The sequence below is a fragment of the Giraffa tippelskirchi genome, chromosome 3, assembly GCF_054371585.1.
Source record: "Giraffa tippelskirchi isolate mGirTip1 chromosome 3, T2T-mGirTip1v1.2.pri, whole genome shotgun sequence".
NCBI lineage: Eukaryota > Metazoa > Chordata > Mammalia > Artiodactyla > Giraffidae > Giraffa > Giraffa tippelskirchi.
The window spans coordinates 24842480-24867326 of NC_137277.1; the positions used below are offsets into that span (position 1 = coordinate 24842480).

Sequence of the window (24847 nt, forward strand, 5' to 3'; positions counted from 1 at the left end):
AGGGATTCCCAGTCCCTTTGCTGGATCCCCAGGCTGGAAAGCCTGATGTGGGGGTCAGAACCTTCACAACAATGGGAAAACTTCTTTGGTATTATTGTTCTCCAGTTTGTGGGTCACCCACCTGGCAGGTATATGGGATTTGATTTTATCATGATTGTGCCCCTCCTACCATCCTGTTGAGGTTTCTGCTTTGTCTTTGGATTGGGGGTATATTTTTTGGTAGGTCCCAGCATCCTCCTGACAATGGTTGTTCAACAGCTAATTGTGATTTTGGTGCTCTGGCACCAAAGTAGAAGGTGCATATCCTTCTACTCTGCCACCTTGGAGGTTAGTTTTTTGTTACAGTTAGAAGTATTTGATTTGTAGGTGCTTATGCTTAAGTCAAGTAAACAGAGCTCTTTTATAAATTGGATAATATCGTCTGGAGGTAGAAACATATTATATTTATAACACACACAGAGATACACATACATCCAGATAGACACACAGAAAGATCTCATAGTGTTCTTGCTTGAGTTTAAAAGGCTTCTTCCCTCTCCCACCTTCTTTTTTCAATTTCAGGTTCTACTAATTGAGCCAAGGAGGCTCTCCTGATGGCTCAGATGTTAAAGAATCTGCCTTCAATACAGGAGACCCAGGTTTGATCTCTGGGTTGGGAAGATGCCTTGGAGAAGAGAATGTCTTCCCACTCCAGTATTCTTGCCTGGAGAATTCTGTGGACAGAGGAGCCTGACAGGCTACAATCTATACAGTCCATGGGGTCGCAAAGAGTTGGACACAACTGAGTGACTCACACACACACTTAGGTACTTGCAAGTACTGGCTCCACATCACTTGTACATGAAGCCAACAGTTCAGTGTGTGGCTGTCTGTCCATGAGTTGATAAGCTTTAGAAGCATAGTTTTTCACTTTTTAAAAAAGTTTAGTTTTACTATAACATATGCTACGCTATGCTATGCTAAGTCGCTTCAGTCGTGTCCGACTCTGTGCGACCCCATAGACGGCAGCTCACCAGGCTCTGCCATCCCTAGGATTCTCCAGGCAAGAATACTGGAGTGGGTTGCCATTTCTTTCTCCAGTGCATGAAAGGGAAAAGTGAAAGTGAAGTCGCTCAGTCGTGTCCGACTCTTAGCGACCCCATGGACTGTAGCCTACCAGGCTCCTCCATCCATGGGATTTTCCAGGCAAGAGTACTGGAGTGGGGTGCCATTGCCTTCTCCGATAACATATACATCTTTCCAATTTTAAGCCACACTTTTTTTAAAAAAAGGTCAGCCAACCTAGTTCATTCCAAAGTTTCTTCTAGGTCTTTCCTGCCTAGAAATCCCCCCTTGGTCCCTGCCTAGGAATTTCCCCCTATGTCTTCTGTCTAGGAATTCTCCCTAGGTTCCTTTCACGTAGAAAATGAACTGTTACCCCCTTAAGACTACAGATCTTAAGATAACAGCTCAAATAAAAGTCATGGACTATCATTTAATAAAAGGATATCCAGATATCAGGGAAAATTCACCAAAGTATCTGAAGAGTGCTGTGAGGCAGAGGTGGGGTGGGGATGGGGGTCCTCAAGGGGCTTGGTACCAAGCACCAGCCCGAAGTAGGATACAGGTGACCTCAGGCCAGCTTTTCTGATATCCTGCCAACTACCCCAAGCATTGTCAATGTAAATAATTAATAACCAAACTGTAATAGGAATAGAAAACAGTTGTAGTTTAGCCAGACTGAGGACTATAACACAGGACAGCCACTCAGATAACTCTGAAGAACTGCTCTGGAGCAGCATGGTTTTCCATACAGTTTTATATCTTGTCAGAACAAAGAATATCAAACAAATCATCAGGGATACATTCCTTCAACTTTTCAAAAAATAAAATAAAATAAAGCAGATCAGCACATACACAGCAAGTTGGTATGGTCTTGACACCTGGGAAGGCAGTCTTATTGAAGGAGTTCAAGCATTGGTGTCCTAGGAAGGGGGAGGGATTTAATTTTTATGGACATTTTAAACTTCTGGTCACTATACCATTTTCTTTGATGGCAAAACAGATATATAATATACATTTGATAGGCCACAAACAGCATAAAATTCAAGTTAAATCATCCAGAAGCCAGAATGACCTCCCCATACCTCAATATGTGAAAATTTCTTCCTTTAGAATATTGAAAGGAGTTGCAAGCAGAGGCAAAACTGATTTTTTTCCCACAAGAAAAGGAGGGAAAACAATTAAACCTCTATCAGACAAGTCAAAATTACCTGTCCACAAATTACTTACAATTTACAGAATTGCGAAATAATTCCTATTGAATCGATTTGAATCAGCTAATTAAAGGAAGAGTGTGCAAGAGACACATTGTTCTCTACAGATGGCAGTCTTGAAAACATGAGTGGAATCACAGAAAAATTTTTTTTGTTTACTTAATGTACTTTTTAAATACAAATATATGCCTCCCGAATTTTTAACAGGCCATTCCAAAGCACCCTTAAATATTAACTTTCCCTGAAGTTCTAAGTAGGTGATTGGTTTGCCAGCACATTTTAGAAACACCTGATTAATGTGAGGCATGTCTGGTTCTGGTTTCTCTTGAAGTTTATGAAACACCATACTTGACATAATTTTTAGTTGCCTTCTTGCCATTGATTACTCCTCTTTCTCAAACCTGGGCATACAAGCTATCTCTACATTGTAAGTCATCAAACTGTAGAGTCTCTAGAAGGTTACAGAGATAGCAAGCTTCAGGGATAAAATTCCTCTCACCTTCCTTTTCCATGGAGTTGACAGTCCAAAGGCCAGAGGAATCACTGGTTTCTGGGCAGGACTGGGCAGGACTAGAGCTGAGGGTGAAGGTGAAAGCAGCAGTAGCTAGCTGGGCACCTTCTCTGAGGTTGCCCCTGCTTCTACTTCCCAAAGTCCACAGCCCTGTCATCCAGTTCCAGCAGATCTGCACTAGCTGGGACAGTGGTCACATAAACCTAGTTAAATTTACATTAAATAAAAATCCAGTTCCCAGTTGTAATAGCCATATTTCAAGTGTTCTATATGGTATACATGTGGTGAGTGGCTCCTGGACCCAACAGTGCAGATAGAGGACATTTCCATCATTACAGAGAATTCTGGTAATGGCACCACTGCAGATGGCCACTCCCTCCCTCCATCTCAAATTCCCCTCCCATCCCTCTTTCTCCCTGCCACATTTGTTATTCACATCAATCAAGCATCTGACAAACACTCTCTCTTTGACCAAACTCTGCTTAGGCTCCTCTGAGCCCTTTTCTCAACTCGGCCTCAAACTTGGGCTTCTGTGTCTATCCTTGCCAAGTCCAGTTTTAGCAAAAACCCTAAGTTGATTTAGAAAGAATCCTCCACCATGATATCTAATCAGTTCCTAGCCTGACCTCAGCAAAAATCCTATTAAGTCAGTTGTGCAAGAAGCCTCATTACCCTTGGTATCAAGTCCTTTTAGTAGTTTTTCATCTACTCACCCCCTCACTCTGCTTAATGGCTATGAATTCCTATGTGTCCTTATTTGTATTTGGAGTTGAGCACAATCTCTCTCCCCTTTTGTAATCTTTCTATTGTAATAGCTCTGAATAAAGTCTTGTTATCATTTTAACAGGCTTCAGAATAACTTTTTCTTTAACACTTCTTTGAAAGCTTCCTTCTTGGCCCTAGGAAAAATCAATTTTGTTTTAGCACCATAACAATTCTCCTCAAGCCAGTATCATGATATTAAACTCATTTATGTGTTTGTTTGTCTTCCCTTACAGATTATTGAACTCTCATGAAAAATACAGTGAGTATAGTGATTGAGTACACTAGAGTCAGAATGCTGGGTTCAAAGCCTTCTAATGGCACTAACTAGCTGTGTGACCTTGGGGCAGGTAACTTTATTTCTCTAAGCTTCAGTTTTATCACCTATAAAATGGGGATAGTAAAAGTGCTTCTCTTATAAGGATTAAATGAGATAACCCACTGTGTCAGGCACAGAGTAACCTAATCTCCAGTCTTAGTTAGCCCCCATATCTAGCAGTTGAAAACAGAAGTGGAAGATTTTCTTTGTAGGGAATGAGAATATAAATTCTCATTTATATAAATATAAATTATATTTAATGAGAACATAAATTCTCATTTCTTTAATATTCAGTTATAAAGGATTGTACTTGCAGCCTTCCCTTGACACTTATATTGGAAATGTCAGACTGATCTTTTTCTTCTATGCTGTCAAATTTAGCTCCCTAAACTATCAACAAAACAACCAATTGATAAGACATAACTGAATTTATTCTTACGGCAGTGAGGAAGACTACCACCTCAACAGTAAGCTGTGTGTGTGTAGGAGGTGTCAACTCTTAGTGCTTTTCAAAAGACTAGTAAGTAACATTAATGGGAATATATCCAGGATTCTGAGATCACTCACCGAAGTAGACAGAGGTTTAGATAGAAGAGTATTATTTTGGTAACTCAGAAGGTAATTAGAACTTTCAACACAAACCGCACTCCGGGATTTACTCATCATTTCCCACCATCCTTTCATCTCAGTTGAGTGCCACCAATGGTGTGAGAAAGCAGAATTAGAAATGCTCATTCTCCTGCCTGAAACCTCAAGTGGTTTCAGGGGCATAAGTTCCCTTGTAAATGACACAGAAAAGTTACCTTGCAGATTTAGACAGATGCTGCACCTTGGAGAAGGGGCACTTCTGAATTTAATCTTCCATAGTCAGCATGTTCCATGTTAAGAAATAATTATCCTGACATGATAAAAGAGGGACTTTATCCAGGACTATTGCAATGGGTACATTACACTAAAGGAGAGAGATTGCACTAGACTCCAAATACAATAAGGACAAGTGGATGGAAAATTACTAAGAGAAGACATCAAGGTGGGGGGATTGTTGCTAAAGCTACTTACAGGATTCTTGCTGCAGACAGGCCAGGGTTTCATCAGATATCAAAAGGTGGGGGAATTTTCTCTAAACTGACTTAGCAGGAATTCTTGCTGAGTTTATTCTTAACCCAATTAGGAAGAGCACTATTTTGACAGAGTTAACATTAAAGAATAATTTCTTCCTAGAGGGGAAATGATGAACCACAAACTAGGGCACCCAGGGAGATGGCTGGGTCTCCCTGGGCAGGTGGGAGGCGTGATTAAATGCCAAAGGCATTCTCATCTGTAAGACTCTTGGTGAAGTATTTTGTGGAGGCAGGAGAAAAATGAAGATGATCTTTCAATGGCCCTTCAAATGTATGGAGCTTTCTCATTCAAAACTGAAAGAATTTTTTTTTTTTTTTTTTTAAGTGAATGTCTCCTTCTAGGGGAAGAAATAAGCTCCTTGGGATGTGATTGCTGCTCCGGAACACACGAGGTGACGGAAAACCCTGGAAGCCATGCGCCTGAGCACTACAAGTCCCCTAAAGCACTGCGGTGAGGGCGGGACTTGCTGACCGTTATGACGTGTGGACGGGGTCAACCGGGACGGCTCTTCCCCGGGTTTTTAGCCCCGCCTCTGTCCCCCTCCGTGCCCTGTTGCTGTTGCGCCGCCGCTGGCTGCAGCCCCTGGTGAGTCTCTGGCGCGAAGGCGGGCAATTAGGGACAGTTGGGCCCTCAGGTTCTCCGACTTCACACTTTCAGTCTGAGAAAGGGCCATGAGCGGGCGGAGGTGCGGCTGGTTTCGGTTTCACTTCCTTTCCTCTTTCTAGGGTGACCGTAAGTGGGAGTGACGTCATGGGCCCCCTGGAGCCTCTCCGCGCCTTTGGAGGGTTGAGGGCAGTTTTCTGCCGAGGAGGGCAGGGCTTCAGTGCCCGGGACCGCCTGGGCGGTCCCTGGGACAGAAGGAATCCCCTGACCCGAGTGAGGGTCTTGAAGTCACGGCGTCATGCCCCGCCTCGCCGGCCGAGGTCGTGCTGGCTCCTTAATTCCCGTGCTTGACGTCATCGTCATCGCGGTCGGCTTGGTGGCAGAAGCGGGACCCTGCCCAGTGACCCTAGGCAAGTTACTTTCTCTTTGGGTCTCAGTTTCCTCTTCGTTATCACTGAAGCCCCCTTCGTTCAGTTGCCGTTTGTAATTGGAGGAGATGTTCTAGACTGCTGAGAAGAGAGAGCAGCTGGAGTGCGTTGACCTACTTCTTTAGCATCGATCTCCTGTAGTCCTTCCCCCCCCCAACACTCCCCCCAATTTAGTTCGGGGGCTAATGTTCCCACTTTTATTTATTTATTGAGTTCAACCCTCCTGGACATTTAAACTTGTTTCTATCGCTCGGATTCTTTGCTTCTGATGTAAGCCAACAAGTAGCCATGGTTGGAGCCGAGTAGGATAATATAAAAGCTATGTAACAACTACACTACTGCAAAAACCTTTAAAAGCAAAACACTTTAATACAGTAGGCCTTTGTAGATTATGTGGATGACTAAGGAATGATTAAGGAATATCCTTAATGATTAAGAAATATCCAGGTGACTCACTTTCACAGATGCTTTCAGAGGGCCTCTATCTGAAACTCTACCCTTTTGCAGAAATGACATCTGTGGAGTGGAAAGGATTCTGAGAAGGGTAGTAAGAGTTACACAACACTAACACATCCTGTGGACTTTGGAGTCAGAATACAAATAGGGCTCTTCAAAATTTTTGACTGTGCTTATTAATATAATACCATGCTTCCTCATTTTCTTATATGAAGACAGTTAAACTCTGTCTTCACTTCCTTTTTCCTTCACTTGGGATCATCATTATAGCCGGAAAGTTTCTTAGAGATTTTCTTACCCGATCCGTGCATTTTTACAGATGAGGAAACTGAGATTTAAAAGGTAGTGTGACTTGCCCAAGATCTCAGAGCTAGTTAGTGGCAGAACTAATGGACCTAGGTCCCTTGGCTCCTAGTTTAGTTCCCTTTCTGCTATACATCAAACACTGTCACTACCCTTGTCACTTCAAGGGTTAGCATAATCACCCTCTTCACAGAAAAAGTATAAAATCTCAGTGAAGTAAAATGAAAGAAAAAGGAGATTGAGTACACAGCTTTGAGCTTTTTGCACTTTCTTCTGGTTGCTCAGAACGGTTTCTCTGTTTTTTCTTAGTACTTTTGGCACAGTGATGTTGTGGTATATGGGATGAAGGCTGCTTAGAATAAGCTGGGTAACAAATCCAAACAATTATTAGTGAATTAGGCATTAAAAGTCTCCTGGGGGTATAGAATTTACTTAAGTCACTCAAAGATTTTAGGTAAGGAACTAGAATGAACTTGGAAAATTTGGATTAGAGCAAGTGGCTGTAATAATCTGAGGACCAGTGACTATGTATCTTTGCTTTTGCTCCCCATCTCAGGGCCATCTACACATCTGTAATAGCTATTATCAGTGTTCTCTAAAGGGTAGTTTTGTGGAAGCATCTCTTCCAGGGCCAGGGGGAATGGGATTCAAATCAGTTCATCCATTTTGCTAATTGCTAGTAGTTTAGAAAGTTAAGTAAGCAGAAGGATGAAGGAATTGGGTGGGATGTGTGTTTTGTTTTTAACTGTTCCCAAATGAAGAATTGATTAGCATTTCTCTCTGGGCTTCAGATGCATTTGCTTTTTGTGAACTAATCCAGGGAAACTTATCTATAGTCTTCATTTCTCATGAAACATGTGCCCACTGGTATAAAAGGCTAACATAAAAATGTTGGACATTTGTGTGGTAGAATTTTAGTTTTGTTTTTTTTTAAATAACGTTATTCTTCCTGATTTAGCATAATGAGGAAAATTCTTTAGGAAAATTGGTAGGATGATTTGGTTGAATATTTGCATTGTTAGAACCTAATCAGAAAGTTAAAACATTTTTTAATTTTTCTGCTAAAAAGTGTTATCAGTGTAGTTTACAGATTCATTCAGAAAGAGCAGGAGTAGAACTGGTTTTTTGTTCCTTTTCTTCAGGAGAATATAAGAGAATCTATGCCCTCTTGGAACAGTCCTAGGAGAGGTATATTAGTCTTGAGACGCTCATTGGATGAAAATGTGTCAGCTTTTCTTAGAAGCTAGGAGCCAGTTCAGGAGACTCATTTTAAAATACACGCCTTCCTCCTCTGAGGACCTTAACCATTTCGGAAACTGAGATTGAAAAAAAAAAGTAACTATGTCAGAGTCCCATCTATCGGCCTTGAAATCAAAAGGCTTGCTCCTTGGAATAAAAGCTATGACAAACCTAGAAAACATATTAAAAAGCAGAGACAGTACTTTGCTGGCAAAGGTTCGTATAGTCAAAGCTATTTTTCCAGTGGTCATGTACGGATATGAGAGTTGGACCATAAAGAAGGCTTAGCGCCAAAAAATTGATACTTTCAAATTGTGGTGCTGGAGAAGACTCTTGAGAGTTGAGTCTCTTGGGCTTCAAGGAGATCAAACCAGTCAATCCTAAAGGAAATCAATGCTGAATATTCACTGGTGAGACTGATACTGAAGCTGAAGCTCCAATATTTTGGCCACCTGATGCAAAGAGCCAACCAACTCACTGGAAAAGATGACGCTGGGAAGGAGTGAGGGCAGGAGGAGAAGGGGGCGACAGAGGATGAGTTGGTTGGATGCCATCACTGACTCAGTGGACACGAGTTTGAGCAAACTCTAGGAGATAGTGAAGGACAGGGAAGTCTGGTGTGCTGCAGTCCATGGGGTCACAAAGAGTCAGACACGACTTAGTGATTGAACAACAACAAAGATTCCATTGGCTGTACACTCAAGCCTCAGAGCATGAGCTCTGTCATGTCATTTTGTATACATACGCTGTCATTTCTTCAGTGTTCTGTTCTGAGCTAACTTACAGACTGATTGTTTTTCTAGTAAGGAAAGAGAGGCAGTACCAAACTCCCCTACCCTTGACCGGTCCTGCCTTTCAGAGTAGCATACATTTGCAAAACAGCATGCCAGAGTTTGAGTGTGTGGAAGGTAGGTAATGGAGTGTGAATTTTATGGGTCCTTAAGGAAATCAAATCTGTGCCTTTTATTTTTTTGGCACCACGCCACTTGAACTAGCTCTGCCCGCTGAACCAGCTATACCAAGAACTGACATAACACTTGGAGATTTTCATCTCTTTACCCTACTTTATTTTTTATTTTTTTGGCCACATTGTGTGGCTTGTAGGGTCTCAGTTCCCCAACCAGAGACTGAATCCCGGCCATAGCAGTGAAAGCCCAGAATCCTAACCACTTAGCCACCAGCAACTTGCTCCTCACCCTATTTTAGAAAAGAGAAAACTGAGAAACAGCAGCTTCTCCAAAGATACTGAACAAATTAGGAGCAGGGCTAAAGACAAGAATTAGCACCACCATCATACACACCATTGTTTACCTACAAAGCTCCTTCCTTTTACTTTTTGATGAATTACATGTGTATCTTATTCATTCATTTATTCTGTGAGTACTTAGTGATTACTATGGGCTAGCATTAGTGTTGTATATACAGTCATGATAGTGTTATGAAGGAAAAGAACAGAGAGTATGATGGTACTTAGGTTAATTGAGACAGGGCCTGAAGTCACTCTTACCTGAGATATTTATCATTATCCATAGTAAAGCATAGAGCAAGTCACATGCTCGGATAAATGGTGCTCCAGGCTTAGGACCCAGGGGCTATGCTGGCCTCAGTGGACTGAAGACCACTAGGAAAGACGGGGGTCTGCAAGCTGAAAAATCTCCCTACCCATTCTTCCGCAGCATTCATCAGATCATCAGGCCATAGCTTATCAGGAGAAACAAGTACTGGCCTAGACTGGAATGTGACTCTCCTTTCCTTAGAAAAACTGATCTGAGTTTTGACATTGAGCATGTGGCCAAACTGTGTCACAAACCAGAAAGCCAGTACATTTCTTAGTTCCTCAGTTCAGTCCCTAGAACAGACAGTTGAGTACCTCAAAGTCCTCTTGCCTTCTCTGTGAAAAAACTTAACTTCTGGGGGAGCTGGAAGAGGAGGCCTGTTTGCTTAGAGTTTGAAATAAAACCAGGAAATAAGTGGGTGGGGCAGAGCCAGAGAGCTACTGTGTTTTTTGGTTATTGTAATTACTTTTTTTTTTTAAGTTGTGTTTGCATGTGTGTATATACAATCTTCCAACATGTCTAGCAGCTGAATCTGTAAAGTATTATGTCGTTTTTGCATATGTACAGCTCTTTCTTCATCTGCTGTGTAGAGCTGCAGTATTGTTTTCATTTCCCAGTACAGCTGAGGGTTGAGTAACATGGACTCACTAAATGTTAGACCAAGGAGGCATTTAGAACACAGGACATGTGACTTTTGAAGGGCAGGAAGTATCAGGTCCTAACAGTTCTAAAGACTTTGTTTCTCTTACGTATTGTTTTTTTCTCCTCAGTAGTTCCCCACCCTTGATCACATTTTATGTGTACTATGACCTCGAAAGGTAAAATACAGCTTACTGTCTCCATTTTGTAGAGATCCAAACTTGCTTGCTGTCCTCCAAACATGGACTGCATTTTTCCGTTTCTTTGCTTTTATGCATGCTGTTATATTCATCTGAAGTTTCCTCACCCGCAAACACCTAATCTTTGTCAAAACCCTAATCTTCTTTGAGGACTTACCCAGGATTCCACTCACTGCTCAAAGCTTTTCTTTATTTTCCTAACCAGTTTCATCTCTCTCCCTCTTTTGAACCCAGGAGCATTTTGCATGTATTTATCCATTTGGCAGTCACTTAAATTCTCATCTAACCTCCATATCAGATTGCGACCCTTTTGAGGGCAAAGACTGTATGCCAGAAAAGAGAAAAAAAAAAAAACCCACAAAAGTAATAATCACATCTGTTAAGCCCTCTCTTTATGCAGACTTTGTCCAAGTACTTGATTCTGTCACTCAGCATAACTTTAGGAGCTTCCTAGTTGGCTCAGTGATAAAGAATCTGCCTGCCAAGCAGGAGACACAGGTTCGATTCCCTGGAGAGGGAAGTGGCAACCCACTCCAGTATGCTTGCCTGGGAAATCCCACGGACAGAGAAGCTTGACGGGCTACAGTTCATGGCATCACAAAGAGTTGGACATAACTTAGCAATTAAACATGCCTTTACTTTGTGTGAATTGCCTGCTCTATGGCAGGTACTATCTATTATAGGCATACCTAGTTTTATTGTGTTTCACAGATACTTTTGACATTTTTTACCAAATTGAAAGTTTGTGGCAACCATATCTTAAGGGAGTCTGTTGGTGCCATTTTTCTATCTGCATTTGCTCACTCATGTCTCATTTTGATAATTCTTACAATGTTTCAGACTTTTTCATTATTTTTATATTTATTAGGGTGATCTTGATCAGTCATCTTTAATGTTACTTTTGGAGCTTTTGGCACTTTTTAACAATAAAATATTTTTAATTAAGGTATGTACATTGTTTTTTTAGACATAATGCTACTGAGCACTTAATGGATTATAATGTAAACAGAACTTTTATATGCACCAGGAAACCAAAAAAATTGTGTGACTCACTTTTATTCAGTATGTGCTTTATTGAGATGGTCTGGAACTGAACCTTCAAGGTATACCTATATTTCAGTTAATGCTCACACATATACACAAAGAATGAGGTAGATGTTATCAGCCCCATTTTACAGATTAGGAACCATGCACAGAGTCCAGTTAAATAAACTACCCAAGGGCATGCATTTTATAGGTGGTGAAGCTGGAATTTGAACTCCAGCATTTTGATTTCTGAACCTGTGCTTGTCACCACTGCATGTCAGATAATCTCCTTCTCTCATGCCTATCTTTCTGCACTCATTCCCAGCCCCTAGCAGAGTGCTTTAATATTAAGAAGGATCTGATAATTACAGGATGAATGGAATTGAATAGAGAAGCTGAAATCTAGAGAAATTGACATTCCAAAAGTCACAGGGCTTGTTGGGATAAAAAATCTAGAATCTTAAGTCTTAACAGTTCCCAGCTCAGGGCATTTACTTCTAGGCTGCCTTACTTAAGGCATTTAGAGGAAAGGGAGAAAATTAGCTATGAGCAGAGGATAAGGATATAATGAGGATGGTGGTGCCTGTGGTGAAGAGGTGAAAGATAGTCTCAGAAAATTCTTAGAGCATAGGAAGTTGTGAATGCTAAGTGGCTCATAGTGAAACAGAAAGCAAGTTGTGTGATATCAATACTTGTCAGGCTTTTGCTTTTCCTGACTTGCCCTGAACGGAATGTTCCCTGGGTGAGAGCCCAGAAATTTCTGGCATTTCAGACAAGTCTTTTGAGCCTTATTCTGTCCCATCTCTCTTAACAGGACCCCTACCATGGAAGAGACAGTAGAAGATCCCCCCACATCAGCTGTCTTGCTGGACCACTGTCATTTCTCTCAGGTCATCTTTAACAGTGTGGAGAAGTTCTACATCCCTGGAGGGGACATCACGTGCTATTACACCCTCACCCAGCATTTCATTCCCCGTCGAAAGGATTGGATTGGCATCTTTAGAGTAAGTGTTAATTTAGTACCAAATGATTAGGAACCAGAGGTGAATCTTAGTTACCTGAGTGTGTGTCTGTCTCTGTATTATAAGCATTTTGCATATATCTGTGACCAGTGTTAAAATCCTAAACTAAGCTCCCTAGTACTTCCCCTTTCACACATCAACATGTGCTATAGGACTCAAATTTTAATTTCAGTCTTAAGCTAAAATAAGATAGCAAATCATACAGTCCCCAATTTTTATTACACTTTCAAAGACCAAATGTAAATATGTTTTAAATTAATATTCATCTATGACCTGACTGAGGTGGATGGCCTGTTACATAATTTCTGTGAATTAATGTCACTTGCTTACTTAGTACAGTGTTTAATTTTTTTTAATATGAGTATTACCAATCTGGAAAGGATGTTGAAAAGTTAATACCCTGCATCCAAGAAGTTTGTTCCTGAATAAGTGTGTCTTGCTTCTTTGTGAAGATTTCCAAGAACAGAAAGTTTATGAGCTCCTTTGGTTTCCTCTTCCAGTGTCTAATCACCATGTTAGTTCAAGTACAGAAATGGTACTTTTTTATTATAGTCAATTTATTCTCTACCTCCCCTTTCCCACCATGTCCCTCTCTATCTCTAACATTCCCCCTGCCACAGACACATACACTCACTCATTTACTCACATACCATAACGACAAATTGTCCTGTTTCCAGAGACAAGAGATAAAGGTCAAACATACATTATTTACACTGCATAGTTCCAGCATCAGTGACCTTTGTTTTGACACCTCAGTATGTAATGTGCTTGTTTGCCAACACTGTTCATCCTGAAATCAAACATCATTCTTGAGTGCAGTGTGTAGGAGCTGGTGCTAATTCACATCCCTCATCAAATTCCTTCTCTTAATTGTTTGGAATTTCAAGCTAAGTGAAAGAGTGATGGAAGCTAGAGGTAACAAGGCTGGTGTTTAGAGGTGGGGATAGTGGACAAGCAGAGGGACACTGGCGAATATCATGACAGCTCCTGAGACTACAGGACATTGACTCATTACACTAAAGGTGTCCTAACAGAAACCTGATACAGCAGGATGTTTTCTGTCTTGAAAGAAGATGGCTACTGTTTTTGTCTCCCCCATATGTATCTAAGCTGTCCAGAAGAACTTTCTATGATTAACACTGACAAGTAGAATTTCTAGGAAGGAGCTATACTGGCTGCTTCGCTGTCCAGTATAGTAAGCTCTTGCCACATGTGGCTAATGGCACTTAAAATGTAGTTAGTGTGACTGAGTAACTAAATTTTAAATTTTATTTAATTTTAATTTAAGTAGCTTCATATCCTTTAAATTAAGTAGCTTCAATATGCTAGCTAATGGTAGCATATTGGACAGTACAGGTATATATAGTTGAAAAAAGAATGATTAAAAATTACAGCTTCTCAGAGGTAATCTAACTTTTTTTTTCCATTTTGCTCAGGCTGATTGTTTATAATTCTAAGCCTTAGCAACTTCCAGCAAGGACGTCACTCTAAACCAAATGAAAGGATTATACTTTTTAAAAACAAATGTTTAATTAAAAGCATTGTTTATATATTTTTTTTAGATCACATTTTTTTGGCTGTGCCACTCAGCTTGCAGGGATCTTAGTTCCCTGACCAGGGATTGAACCCAGGCCCTGACAATGAAAGTGCCAAGTCCTAACCACCAGACCACCAGGGAATTCCCTAAAAGCTATCGATTTGACACCTACACTAAAGCCTGAAGGGCTTCCTTCATAGCTCAGTTGGTAAATCATCTGCTTGCAATGCAGGAGACCCAGGTTCAATTCCTGAGTCGGGAAGATCCTCTGGAGAAGGAAATGGCAACCCACTCCAGTATTCTTGCCTGGAGACTCCCATGGACAGAGGAACCCAACAGGCTACAGTCTACAGGATCACAAGAGTCGGACACGACTTAGCATCTAAACTGCCAATCACCACCACTAAAGCCTGAAAGAAAATTTTAAGACTAATAAAGAGAGAACACAAACTTTTTGAGAGCATATGATATGCTAGGTCTTTGATGGGGTTTTCTTTCCTTTCTTTTTTTTTTTGGTGTGTGTGTGTGTGGGTGTGTATTTTCTAATTCAATCCTTACAGCACAGTAGCCCCTGAGGTAAGCAGTTTTATTACTTGTGCACAGATGAATAAAATGAATATCCTCAAGATGGTGATTTTCCCAAGGTCTCCCCATTTGAAGACCTTTGTTTGACTCCCAAGCCTCTGCTTTTCTTCCTCTATTCTGTTGAATTCCTTTGAACAACGGATAGTAAATTAGAGAATTAAGGGCTGAATGTAAAGTTTTATCCTTCCTTTGTTGTTCACTCATCCAGTCGTGTCTGGCTCTGCAACCCCATGGACTGCAGCACACCAGGGCTCCCTGCCCTCATTATCTGCCAGAGTTTGCCCAAGTTCATGTTCATTACATCAATGATGCCATCCAACCATCTCATCCTCTGATGCCCTCTTCTCCTTCTGCCCTCAATCTTTCCCAACATCAAGGACTTTTCCAATGAGTCATATGTTCGTATCAGATGACCGAAATACTGGAGCTTCAGCTTCAGCATCAGGCCTCCCAGTGAATATGCAGGGTTGATCTCCCTTAAGATTGACTGATTTGATCTCCTTGCTGTCCAAGGGACTTTCAGGAGTCTTCTCAGGCACCACAGTTCGAAGGCATCAATTCTTTGATGTTCTGCCTTCTTTATGATCTAGCTCTCACAACCATACGTGACCACTGAGAAGACCATAGCCTTGACTATGTGAACCTTTGTCAGCAGAGTAATATCTCTGCTTTTCAATGCTTGTCCTTCCTAGCTCACTTCTAAAATATTCCTGGTGTTCTTGCAGTGTAGTCTTAATCCTGCTCCTCAGCTCCACATCTGCCCTCACACCACTGGATCCTGGCACCCACGGGGCCCTCACAAAATGTTTCTGCATGTGCAGTATGCTCCATCTTCTCCATAAAGTGAAGGCTACCGCCAGTGATAAAAGCTAAAGTGGTTGGGAGTCAGGTTTTCTTCCTTCAACATAGAGCCCAGTGCTCCATACTCTCCTTTACCTGGGCTCTTATGCCATGTTCAGTGTTCATGCCACAAGAGGCAGGCTGGGACGAGGATTCCTGAGATGGAGGAGCCAAGGACAGAAAGCTCAGGTGACTGGAAGTTGCTTCCTTGTTCCAAGGCAGTAGTAATTCTCAGGCCTTCCCAGATGATATTTTAGTCACAGTGCATTAAGAAGCTCCAGGATGTGAATGAAGACTCCATAAAATTCCTGCTTCCTGTTCCTCCACAGGCTGCAGTGGCTCAGAGGTGTTCACAGCAATGGGGTGTGTATTAATGAGACACTAAAACATGCCCCAGTATGTTCTGAAGAGCTTATAGCCTTTTCAACCATGCCCTGATTCCTTACTTTATAAAAATAGAATTTATTTTTAGTTTCTTCTCTTCCCACTGAGCTCAGGCAGTCAAAATATGGCAATAAATGTCATTTTGCTTCTTATTTGCTGAGTGTTCACCCCTTGAAGACACGATGACTCCCTCTCTGTTCTCCAGTATGCTCTTATCTTCCAGATACGATTTGAACTTCTTTTACCCCTTTTCACACTTAGTGAGAATATTTCCCACTTAGCCAGCTTTCTCCTCTGAGGCATATTTTACAGTATCCTTATATCCTATGACTTACTACATTTCATACCTGGAAGAGGCCTTTATGACTACCATATTATTTTTTTTATCTTTATCACCAAACAATCTTCAATAAACATACATTAAGAAAAACACTGGAGCAAGAAAATGATACAAACTGGACTTAGTTATCTGGTGCCTCCTAATCTAAGAACTCTCTTGCCCATCCAGCCCCAACACATACATTATTTTAAAAAGCCATTTTTAAAGGCAGTGATGTAACTAGGTTGGTATAGGTGACAAGACTGAATTGGACACAGGAGAGGACAAACCAATGGAGAGGGCAGATCAGAAGTGCTTCTTGATTAAGAAGTTCCAAGTACACTATTGTAAAAAGATAGCAGAATCAAAGCTCACAATCCCACAACTTTTTTTCCCAGTCACTCTCAATACTGTATCTGACTTGGAGATACAATATTTGGCACTCTTATCCTGGGTACTGAGTGGCCAGTTTTTGTTAATTTATGAGTAACTGGTATATGTGCATGCATACCAATTTTTAATTGTATATGTAGTTACCACAAGTCAAAAAGATTTGATCCATTGTGGGTAGATCTTATGATAATGAACTTATTCCTCTATAATTTTAAAATAACAAAAGATGCATTTTCAGAAGACAAAGCCTAAATCTGAGCACTTTGAGATGCTGAACAAGAGCCTCTTGTCATTGCAGGTTGGATGGAAGACAACCCGCGAGTACTACACCTTCATGTGGGTTACTTTGCCCGTTGACCTAAGCAGTGAATCAGCCAAACAGCAGGAAGTCCAGTTCAAAGGTGAGAAAAATACTAGATCAAAGGTATTAAAAACAGCAACCAAGACTCATTAATTCTCTTGAGCTAGAGCCTTCTGGGGTAGATAAAAGACTTACAGATTTTTAGTTTTCTGAATAGACCTTATTCGCGGTTAAAAAAAGTTGCAGGATATAAAATCAACACACAGAAATCCCTTGCATTCCTATACACTAACAATGAGAAAACAGAGAAATTAAAGAAACAGTTCCATTCACCATTGCAATGAAAAGAATAAAATACTTAGGAATATATCTACCTAAAGAAACAAAAGACCTATATATAGAAAACTACAAAACACTGGTGAAAGAAATCAAAGAGGACACAAATAGATGGAGAAATATACCATGTTCATGGATCGGAGGAATCAATATAGTGAAAATGCGTATACTACCCAAAGCAATCTATAGATTCAATGCAATCCCTATCAAGCTACCAACAGTATTTCTCAGAGAACTAGAACAAATAATTTCACAATTTGTATGGAAATACAAAAAACCTCGAATAGCCAAAGCAATCTTGAGAAAGAAGAATGGAACTGGAGGAATCAACCTGCCTGACTTCAGGCTCTACTACAAAGCCAGAGTCATCAAGACAGTATGGTACTGGCACAAAGACAGAAATATAGATCAATGGAACAAAATAGAAAGCCCAGAGATAAATCCACACACCTATGGACACCTTATCTTTGACAAAGGAGGCAAGAATATACAATGGAGAAAAGACAATCTCTTTAACAAGTGGTGCTGGAAAAACTGGTCAACCACTTGTAAAAGAATGAAACTAGAACAATTTCTAACACCATACACAAAAATAAACTCAAAATGGATTAAAGATCTAAATGTAAGACCAGAAACTATAAAACTCCTAGAGGAAAACATAGGCAAAACACTCTGACATAAACCACAGCAGGATCCTCTATGACCCACCTCCCAGAATATTGGAAATAAAAGCAAAAATAAACACATGGGACCTAATTAAAATAAAAGCTTCTGCACAACAAAGGAAACTATAAGCAAGGTGAAAAGACAGCCTTCAGAATGGAGAAAATAATAGCAAACGAAGCAACGGACAAAGAATTAATCTCAAAAATATACAAGCAACTCCTGCAGCTCAATTCCAGAAAAATAAACAACCCAATCAAAAAGTGGGCCAAAGAACTAAACAGACATTTCTCCAAACAAGACATACAGATGGCTAACAAACACATGAAAAGATGCTCAACATCACTCATTATCAGAGAAATGCAAATTAAAACCACAATGAGGTACCATTTCACACCAGTCAGAATTGGTGGCTATCCAAAAGTCTACAAGCAATAAATGCTGGAGAGGGTATGGAGAAAAGGGAACTCTATTACACTGTTGGGAATGCAAACTAGTACAGCCACTATGGAGAACAATGTGGAGATTCCTCAAAAAACTGGAAATAGAACTGCCATATGACCCAGCAGTCCCACTGTTGGGCATACACACCGAGGAAACCAGAATTGAAAGAGACAATGTGTACCCCAATGTTCATCGCAGCACTGTTTATAACAGCCAGGACATGGAAGCAAACTAGATGTCCATCAGCAGACGAATGGATAAGGAAGCTGTGGTACATATACACAATGGAATATTACTCAGCCATTAAAAAGAATACATTCGAATCAGTTCTAATGAGGTGAATGAAACTGGAGCCTATTATACAGAGTGAAGTAATCCAGAAAGAAAAACACCAATATAGTATACTAGTGAATATATATGGAATTTAGTAAATCGGTAAAGATAACCCTGAATGCAAGACAGCAAAAGAGACACAGATGTATAGAACTGTATTTTGGATTCTATGGGAGAGGGCGAGGGTGGGATGATATGGGAGAATGGCACTGAAGCATGTAAATTATCATATGTGAAACAAATCGCTAGTCCAGGTTCAATGCATGATACAGGGTGCTCAGGGCTGGTGCACCGGGATGACCCAGAGAGGTGGGATGGGGAGGGAGGTGGAAGGGGGGTTCTGGAAGGGGAACACATGTACACCCATGGCAGATTCATGTCAATGTATGGCAAAACCAATACAATATTGTCAAGTAAAAAAATAAATAATTAATTTTAAAAAAATCATGTTCTATTTTCAGCTTATTACCTGCCCAAGGATGACGAGTATTACCAGTTCTGCTATGTGGATCAGGATGGTGTGGTCCGGGGAGCAAGTATCCCTTTCCAGTTCCGTCCAGAAAATGAAGAGGACATCCTGGTTGTTACCACTCAGGTCTGTAAGCATCTCATCTCAGTCCCTTCCTGCCATTAATAGTAGCAATTCTAGGGTAATTTAGTCAGTAAGCCTTTATTGAGTGTCTAACAGATACTGTTGTGAAATTTTTACACAGTCCCATTGAAACCCATCAGAAGGGAATGACTTCCGAACGTTAATAAGAATCATAACAGGGACTTCCCTGGTGGTCCAGTGGCTAAGACTCCATGCTCCAAATGCAGGGGGACATGGGTTCGATTCCTGGTCAGGGTAAATCCCACATGCTGCAAGTAAGAGTTTGCATGCCACAACTAAGACCTGGCACAACCAATAAATATATATATTAAAAAAAAGAATCATAACAATAAGGGATTTCTCCTTTCTCTAAAACTTCTGTAACTCACTTGGCATTCAGTTATTCCCTTAACTTTCCCAGTTAATTTTTGTCATGTGTACATCTTATCACTACAGTAAATTTTACAAGCTCCTGTGAGGAGTGACACAGCAGATATTCTTGTTTGTATAATATCTTTCAGTTAGATTCATTTACTTACTCAGTTATTTAACAGGACACCTAGTTCCATCCAGTACTCTGGTGGACACTAGGGATGTAATGAAGAATCTGTTAAAACCCTATTCCAGTCTTACAGAACTGAGTCTGATAGGAGAAATAAAGTATTTGCACGAAAAAATATTACAGTCTTCTGTCATTTCCCCTTTTAAATTTTTGTGGCCTAATTTTGTTTATCTTTTCTTTCTTGGTAATGGCAGGCTCAGTGCCTATGGTAGACACATTTCTCTTCCCCCTTCCCTACCTACTGAGGGGTTGCTTCCACTTGGGATACACAGATGTCACGACAGTGAGTGGGGATCAGCTAGTCCCTCACCATCCCAACGTATGAGAATTTCTTGTTAGCGGGACTTGAATATCCATTGAGCTGTAAAGAGCCAAATACGTGTTTATGGAACATTCTTTTGTAGGGTGAGGTGGAAGAAATTGAGCAGCACAATAAGGAGCTTTGCAAGGAAAACCGGGAGCTGAAGGACAGCTGTGTCAGCCTCCAGAAGCAAAACTCAGACATGCAGTCCACGCTCCAAAAGAAGCAGGTATGTGTGCTCGTTAAATGTGAATGGGGGTGATGGCTTCTGCCCAGCACCCACTTTTTCTTGTGATCTGACTCTGTTATACTAGTATCTGGCACGGATTTTAGTATATTGGATGTTTCTTTTTTATTGTTTATGTATTGATATGATATTTTAGATACACTGGATTAAATACATATACTCTTAGTAAAATAATTTCACGTCTCTTTTTGCTTTTTTAATGTGACTGCTAAATTTTTTAAATTATACATGTGACTTTCCTGAATTTATTGGACAGCACTTTTCTAGAAAAAAAGAAATTTTATTTTGTCCACTGCTGTGTCTGCAGTGCCAGAACAGGGTCTGGTGTGTATAGGCACTCGTTAAATATTTGTGTAATGAGTTAATGGACAAATACAAGCTCCACTAGAAGAGAAATTAAGGTACATGTATTTTTTCCTTTCTTTTTTTTAATTTGAAGTATAGTTGATTTACAATGTTGTATTAGTTTCAAATGTACAGCAAAGTAATTTAATTATGCATATATATATCTGTTTTTAAGATTCTTTTCGCTTATAGTTTATTACAAATATTGAGTATAGTTCCCTGTGCTATATACATAGGCCCTTATTGGTTATCTATTTTATATATAGTAGTCTATATATGTTAATCCCAAACTCGTAAGGTAAATGTATTTTTAATATGAAAGAACATATTAAGAACATTTTAATATGAAAGTCCTTTTACTTGGATAGTTCATTCACTGCTGTGTGTATATGCTTGACATATTATAAGTGCTCAATAAATATTTGTTGGCTGCCTAAGATACTAAACACTGCCTTAGAAATAATCAGTCAGTCCCTTTGACATTTCAATCTACAGGAGGAGCTGGAAACCCTGAAGAGCATCAATAAGAAGTTGGAACAGACAATGAAAGAACAGAAGGACTGTTGGGAGATAGAGCTGCTTCAGTGAGTCTGACTCTTGAATGGGAGGAGCTGCTGTATTATAAACACCCTTAGGCAAGGTCAGATTAGATTTCTAGATTTGTTAGTGCAGTCTTCCTATTAGGACAATGAAAGGTATGATTCTCCCTCTTTGACTCATGGCTCTTTGAGTCTAGGTTAGAGAATTAGAATCAAAATGGTGAAGACAAATGACCTGAATTCAGGTATTAGGTTTAAGTAGTGAACACTTGCAGTTTGAGGTCAGGAAGCCAGAACGGGACTGAAGAAGAGACTAGTGGATTTTAAAATACTCTGCAGGCTTAGGGCCAAGGCAGCCTTAAATCATTTATGGTCTGGGGTAGCTCAACTAGAATCAGCATATTTTTCATTTAGTCATCTCTTACCTCCACAGGCTGAAGGAACAAAACCAGAAGATGTCCTCAGAAAATGAGAAGATGGGAGTCAGAGTGGATCAGCTTGAGGTAAGTTATGCCAAACCTTTGCCAAAGTAGATTTTCTTAGCCTTACCACCACTCCACTCTGGTGATCCAGGACGATACAGTGCATTGTAATGGGTGCCTAATGGTGGACTTCTCAGAGCATCAGAGTGAAGTTTCGGAGTGTGTATTTTCCATTCTTGACCGCCACCCACCCCCAACATCCTTTCTAATTTTGTTCTTTTAGCTACAAAATCTTCTCCAGCAAAATCTTACTAAAAAGACTGGATTAGTGGGTAGAAGCAGAACTGCTCTTATTTTTAGGAGTCTGTGCCTTAGAGAGGGGCTTTAAAGGTTAGTTTGTCAAGTTTTACTCAATTGAGTCTTAGATTCTTAGGTGTAAGGTGCTGTGCTTAGTCGCTCAGTCATGTTCGACTCTTTGTGACCCGATGGACTGAAGTCCGCCAAGCTCCTCTGTCCATGGGGATTCTCCAGGCAAGAATACTGGAGTGGATAGTCTTTCCCTTCTCCAGTAGGTGTAAGGTAGAGCTGAAGAACACGGAGGTTCATAGGGATAGTTGGGAATTGCTGGGAAAAGCACATCACTTTATGTTACTGTACGTGTAAAAGCATTGTTCCTGTTGAGGTTTCCTTCTTTTATATCTTGATTGTATTCACTACTTTTGCTTTAGGCCCAGCTGTCAAATCAAGGGAAAGAAATGGAGAAGCTTGTTCAGGGAGTTCAAGATAAGACAGAGCAGCTGGAGCACCTGAAAGAGGAAAATGGCCAGCTCTTTCTCAGTTTAACTGAACAGGTAGAGTCATGAAAGAAAATAATATTTTTTGACCTTTCTGAAAAAATATATGGATTGTTCTTTCTTTATTGTATATGTGGGTATCACGGGCTCTGGGAAAGGTCTCAGGGGAAGCCATCTGAAATGAGGCATCTCATGGCTTTTTCAGAAACTAATAAGAGAAGATTTGCTTTTCCCTCTCTTGCTCATTAGCTTAGCAGGCCCTTCCCCAGTGCATGCACACTTGTGCTTATGCGTGTGTGTGTGTGTTTTCCCAGCAGTGGTACTCATAATCTGTTTTTCTGCAGAGGGGGCACCAGAAGAAGCTCGAGCAGACAGTGGAGGAGATGAAGCAGAAAGAAACTACTGCAGCGAAGAAACAACAGGAGTTAACGGCATGTCTGTCTTTGGATGGCTATGTGGGAGGGCGCCTAAGGAAAGGAAAGGATAGGACCTATTTTCAGGTGATAGACAGGGTAAATGACAGATCAGAATAGCATTTACCTCTGGACTTCTTTCTCTGTACCCAAAAGGACAGAGAATCTGACCTTTACAAACTATTTAGGAGAGCTGGGCATTTCTAATGTGTGATGAGTGACAGAGGAATATTATAAGTTAAACTTCATGACAGGTTGTAGTAAATAGAGCCTTGGGTAAGGAATCACACAGAATAACCTCTGCCCCCTTCTTAAAGAGTTACTGTGGGGGCAGACATATTAATGATTATAAAATGAGCTCTAAATTAGAAAATATTATAGTAGTCAAATTTTGTTATAATTAATATTAATATAATGTTAGCAGTTGTCATCCTTATACATTATTCTGAGCTATGCAACACAGTGGTGAAAGCCTAATTGACTAATAATTTCCTGTAATATATTGTTGTAGAAGAGGCCTTGTGGTGATAACAAGTACTAGAAATCGCATTTTCTGAACTGTTGTAAGGACCTGAGAAATCCTGATATGTGGAGAATATCCAGCTATTGGGAATGTAACTCATATCATGCATACATCATTCATTCAGTCAGTCATTATCCAATCAATGATTGACTATCTACTATATATGTTACTGTGTATTTTAGCTTGATGTACTGAAGAATAGATTCAACAAAATTTGAAAATCAGCAACTCACAGATTAAGTATATTCCGCAGGAATGTTTTACTTGTTCTAAATAGTGTCTTTTAAAAAATTGATTTGCTTATCAACACTTAAAAATGGGAATATTTCCCATTTTTAAAAAAATGGTATTTCCAGCTTCTTGAAAAACCAGAGGCTCTGGCAACATTTGAGCCAACATTCCCATCCAGCAGTGGTGTCTGGAGCTGAGTAACTGCTGATCCTTTTGATGAGTCCTACATGCCCCATGTGGCTGCAGTCTCACTGTTTCATGGCATCCCACTCCTTCATTCAATTATATTACTTGCCAGGCTCCTATTGGCACTTTTGAGTTTGTGACCTCTGATGTGGCAAAGAAATTACTGTTGTTTGTAAATAATCTATAGCCATTCAAAGGTTTGAACCTCCTTGTGGCAGATGTGGGTTTCCTTGGTTTTCATGGAATACTTTTCAAGACCCAGGGGCTCCCCAGCTGTCTGATAGCATTCTTTATTCCTCATGAATCCAAAAGGCCCCTAACTCTGAGGACTACGTATCTTATGCTTCAGGAGCCTAGGAACAAGAAAACAGCAATGGAGGAGCAGTTAGTACAAGAGGTGGAACGCCTAAAGGCAAAAGTAGAGGCCGGGAAAGCCTGTTTCTTAGAGAAGTACAAAGAGTGTCAACGTCTCCACAAACAGATCAGGCAACTCAGGGCTGCCACACGGGTAGGTGACAGAGATGTGGGGCCCAGGAAGGAAGGGGTATGAAGGTTTGTGGTTCCGGGACTAGGATTTTACACCCTTGTTAGGGAGAGAGATTTATCCTTCTGCTAAAAAGAGGAAGGATGGAGTATGCGGCCAGAAACCAGCCTGGGGATCCCTGGAAATAGAAGCCTCAGCTTAGCCATGGGTCTCAGGGAAGTTTTTTGTAACCATTGAGTGGGTTGCTGTGTGGACTCAGATAGTCCTTTCTTATTTCTGCCTTTTGAGGAAGTGAAGCAGGACCAGAAGAGCCAGCAGGAGCCAATGGGGATGGGGAGCCAGGAGCCTCCAGTCAGCACTGTCATCGGGTAGCCCCCTCTGGCATTACTTCCTCAGGGTCGGCTAGAAGCGCACAGCATTTTGGGCACCAGCATTCAAATAAAACATCTTGAAAAAAAAAAAAAACCCCACAACTAGTAAGATTAGCTTAAGTGTTTCTGTGAGGTATGCGCATGTGTACGTATGTAGGTAGGAGACAGGAAGCACTGAAGCATGCCTATGACTTTTGGGTGCGTGAAACTAGTCAGGTGAACCCATCGTACTGGAAAGCCCAAGACCCCAGTCTGGGTTCC

At 40.6% G+C, this 24847-nt stretch overlaps 1 protein-coding gene and 1 long non-coding RNA gene across 44 annotated transcripts in view; one reads left to right on the top strand and one right to left on the bottom strand.

Moving 5' to 3' along the window:
* CALCOCO2 (calcium binding and coiled-coil domain 2) overlaps positions 1–24847 on the top strand; it is a 40722-nt gene that overhangs the window by 10867 nt on the left and 5008 nt on the right. For 5 of the 43 annotated variants that reach the window (XM_081582472.1, XM_081582479.1, XM_081582476.1 and 2 more), the window contains exons 1-10: positions 5516–5982; positions 12234–12423; positions 16798–16900; positions 19038–19171; positions 20135–20260; positions 21119–21207; positions 21596–21665; positions 22313–22435; positions 22723–22809; positions 24081–24239. In XM_081582472.1, coding sequence (XP_081438598.1) covers positions 12244–12423; positions 16798–16900; positions 19038–19171; positions 20135–20260; positions 21119–21207; positions 21596–21665; positions 22313–22435; positions 22723–22809; positions 24081–24239 — 1071 coding nt within the window. In that variant the 5' untranslated portion in view covers positions 5516–5982; positions 12234–12243. Of the gene's footprint in view, positions 1–5515; positions 5983–12233; positions 12424–16797; positions 16901–19037; positions 19176–20134; positions 20261–21118; positions 21208–21595; positions 21666–22312; positions 22436–22722; positions 22810–24080; positions 24240–24503; positions 24584–24847 lie in introns of those variants that run through there. The other 38 variants (XM_081582469.1, XM_081582471.1, XM_081582470.1 and 35 more) reach the window with 13 other exon arrangements.
* On the bottom strand, positions 1781–5382 carry LOC145542831 (uncharacterized). Its single transcript, XR_014080182.1, has 4 exons — positions 4907–5382; positions 3480–3665; positions 2755–2831; positions 1781–1964 (listed from the first exon to the last, which is right to left on the bottom strand). It is a non-coding gene; the product is annotated as an uncharacterized LOC145542831 (long non-coding RNA).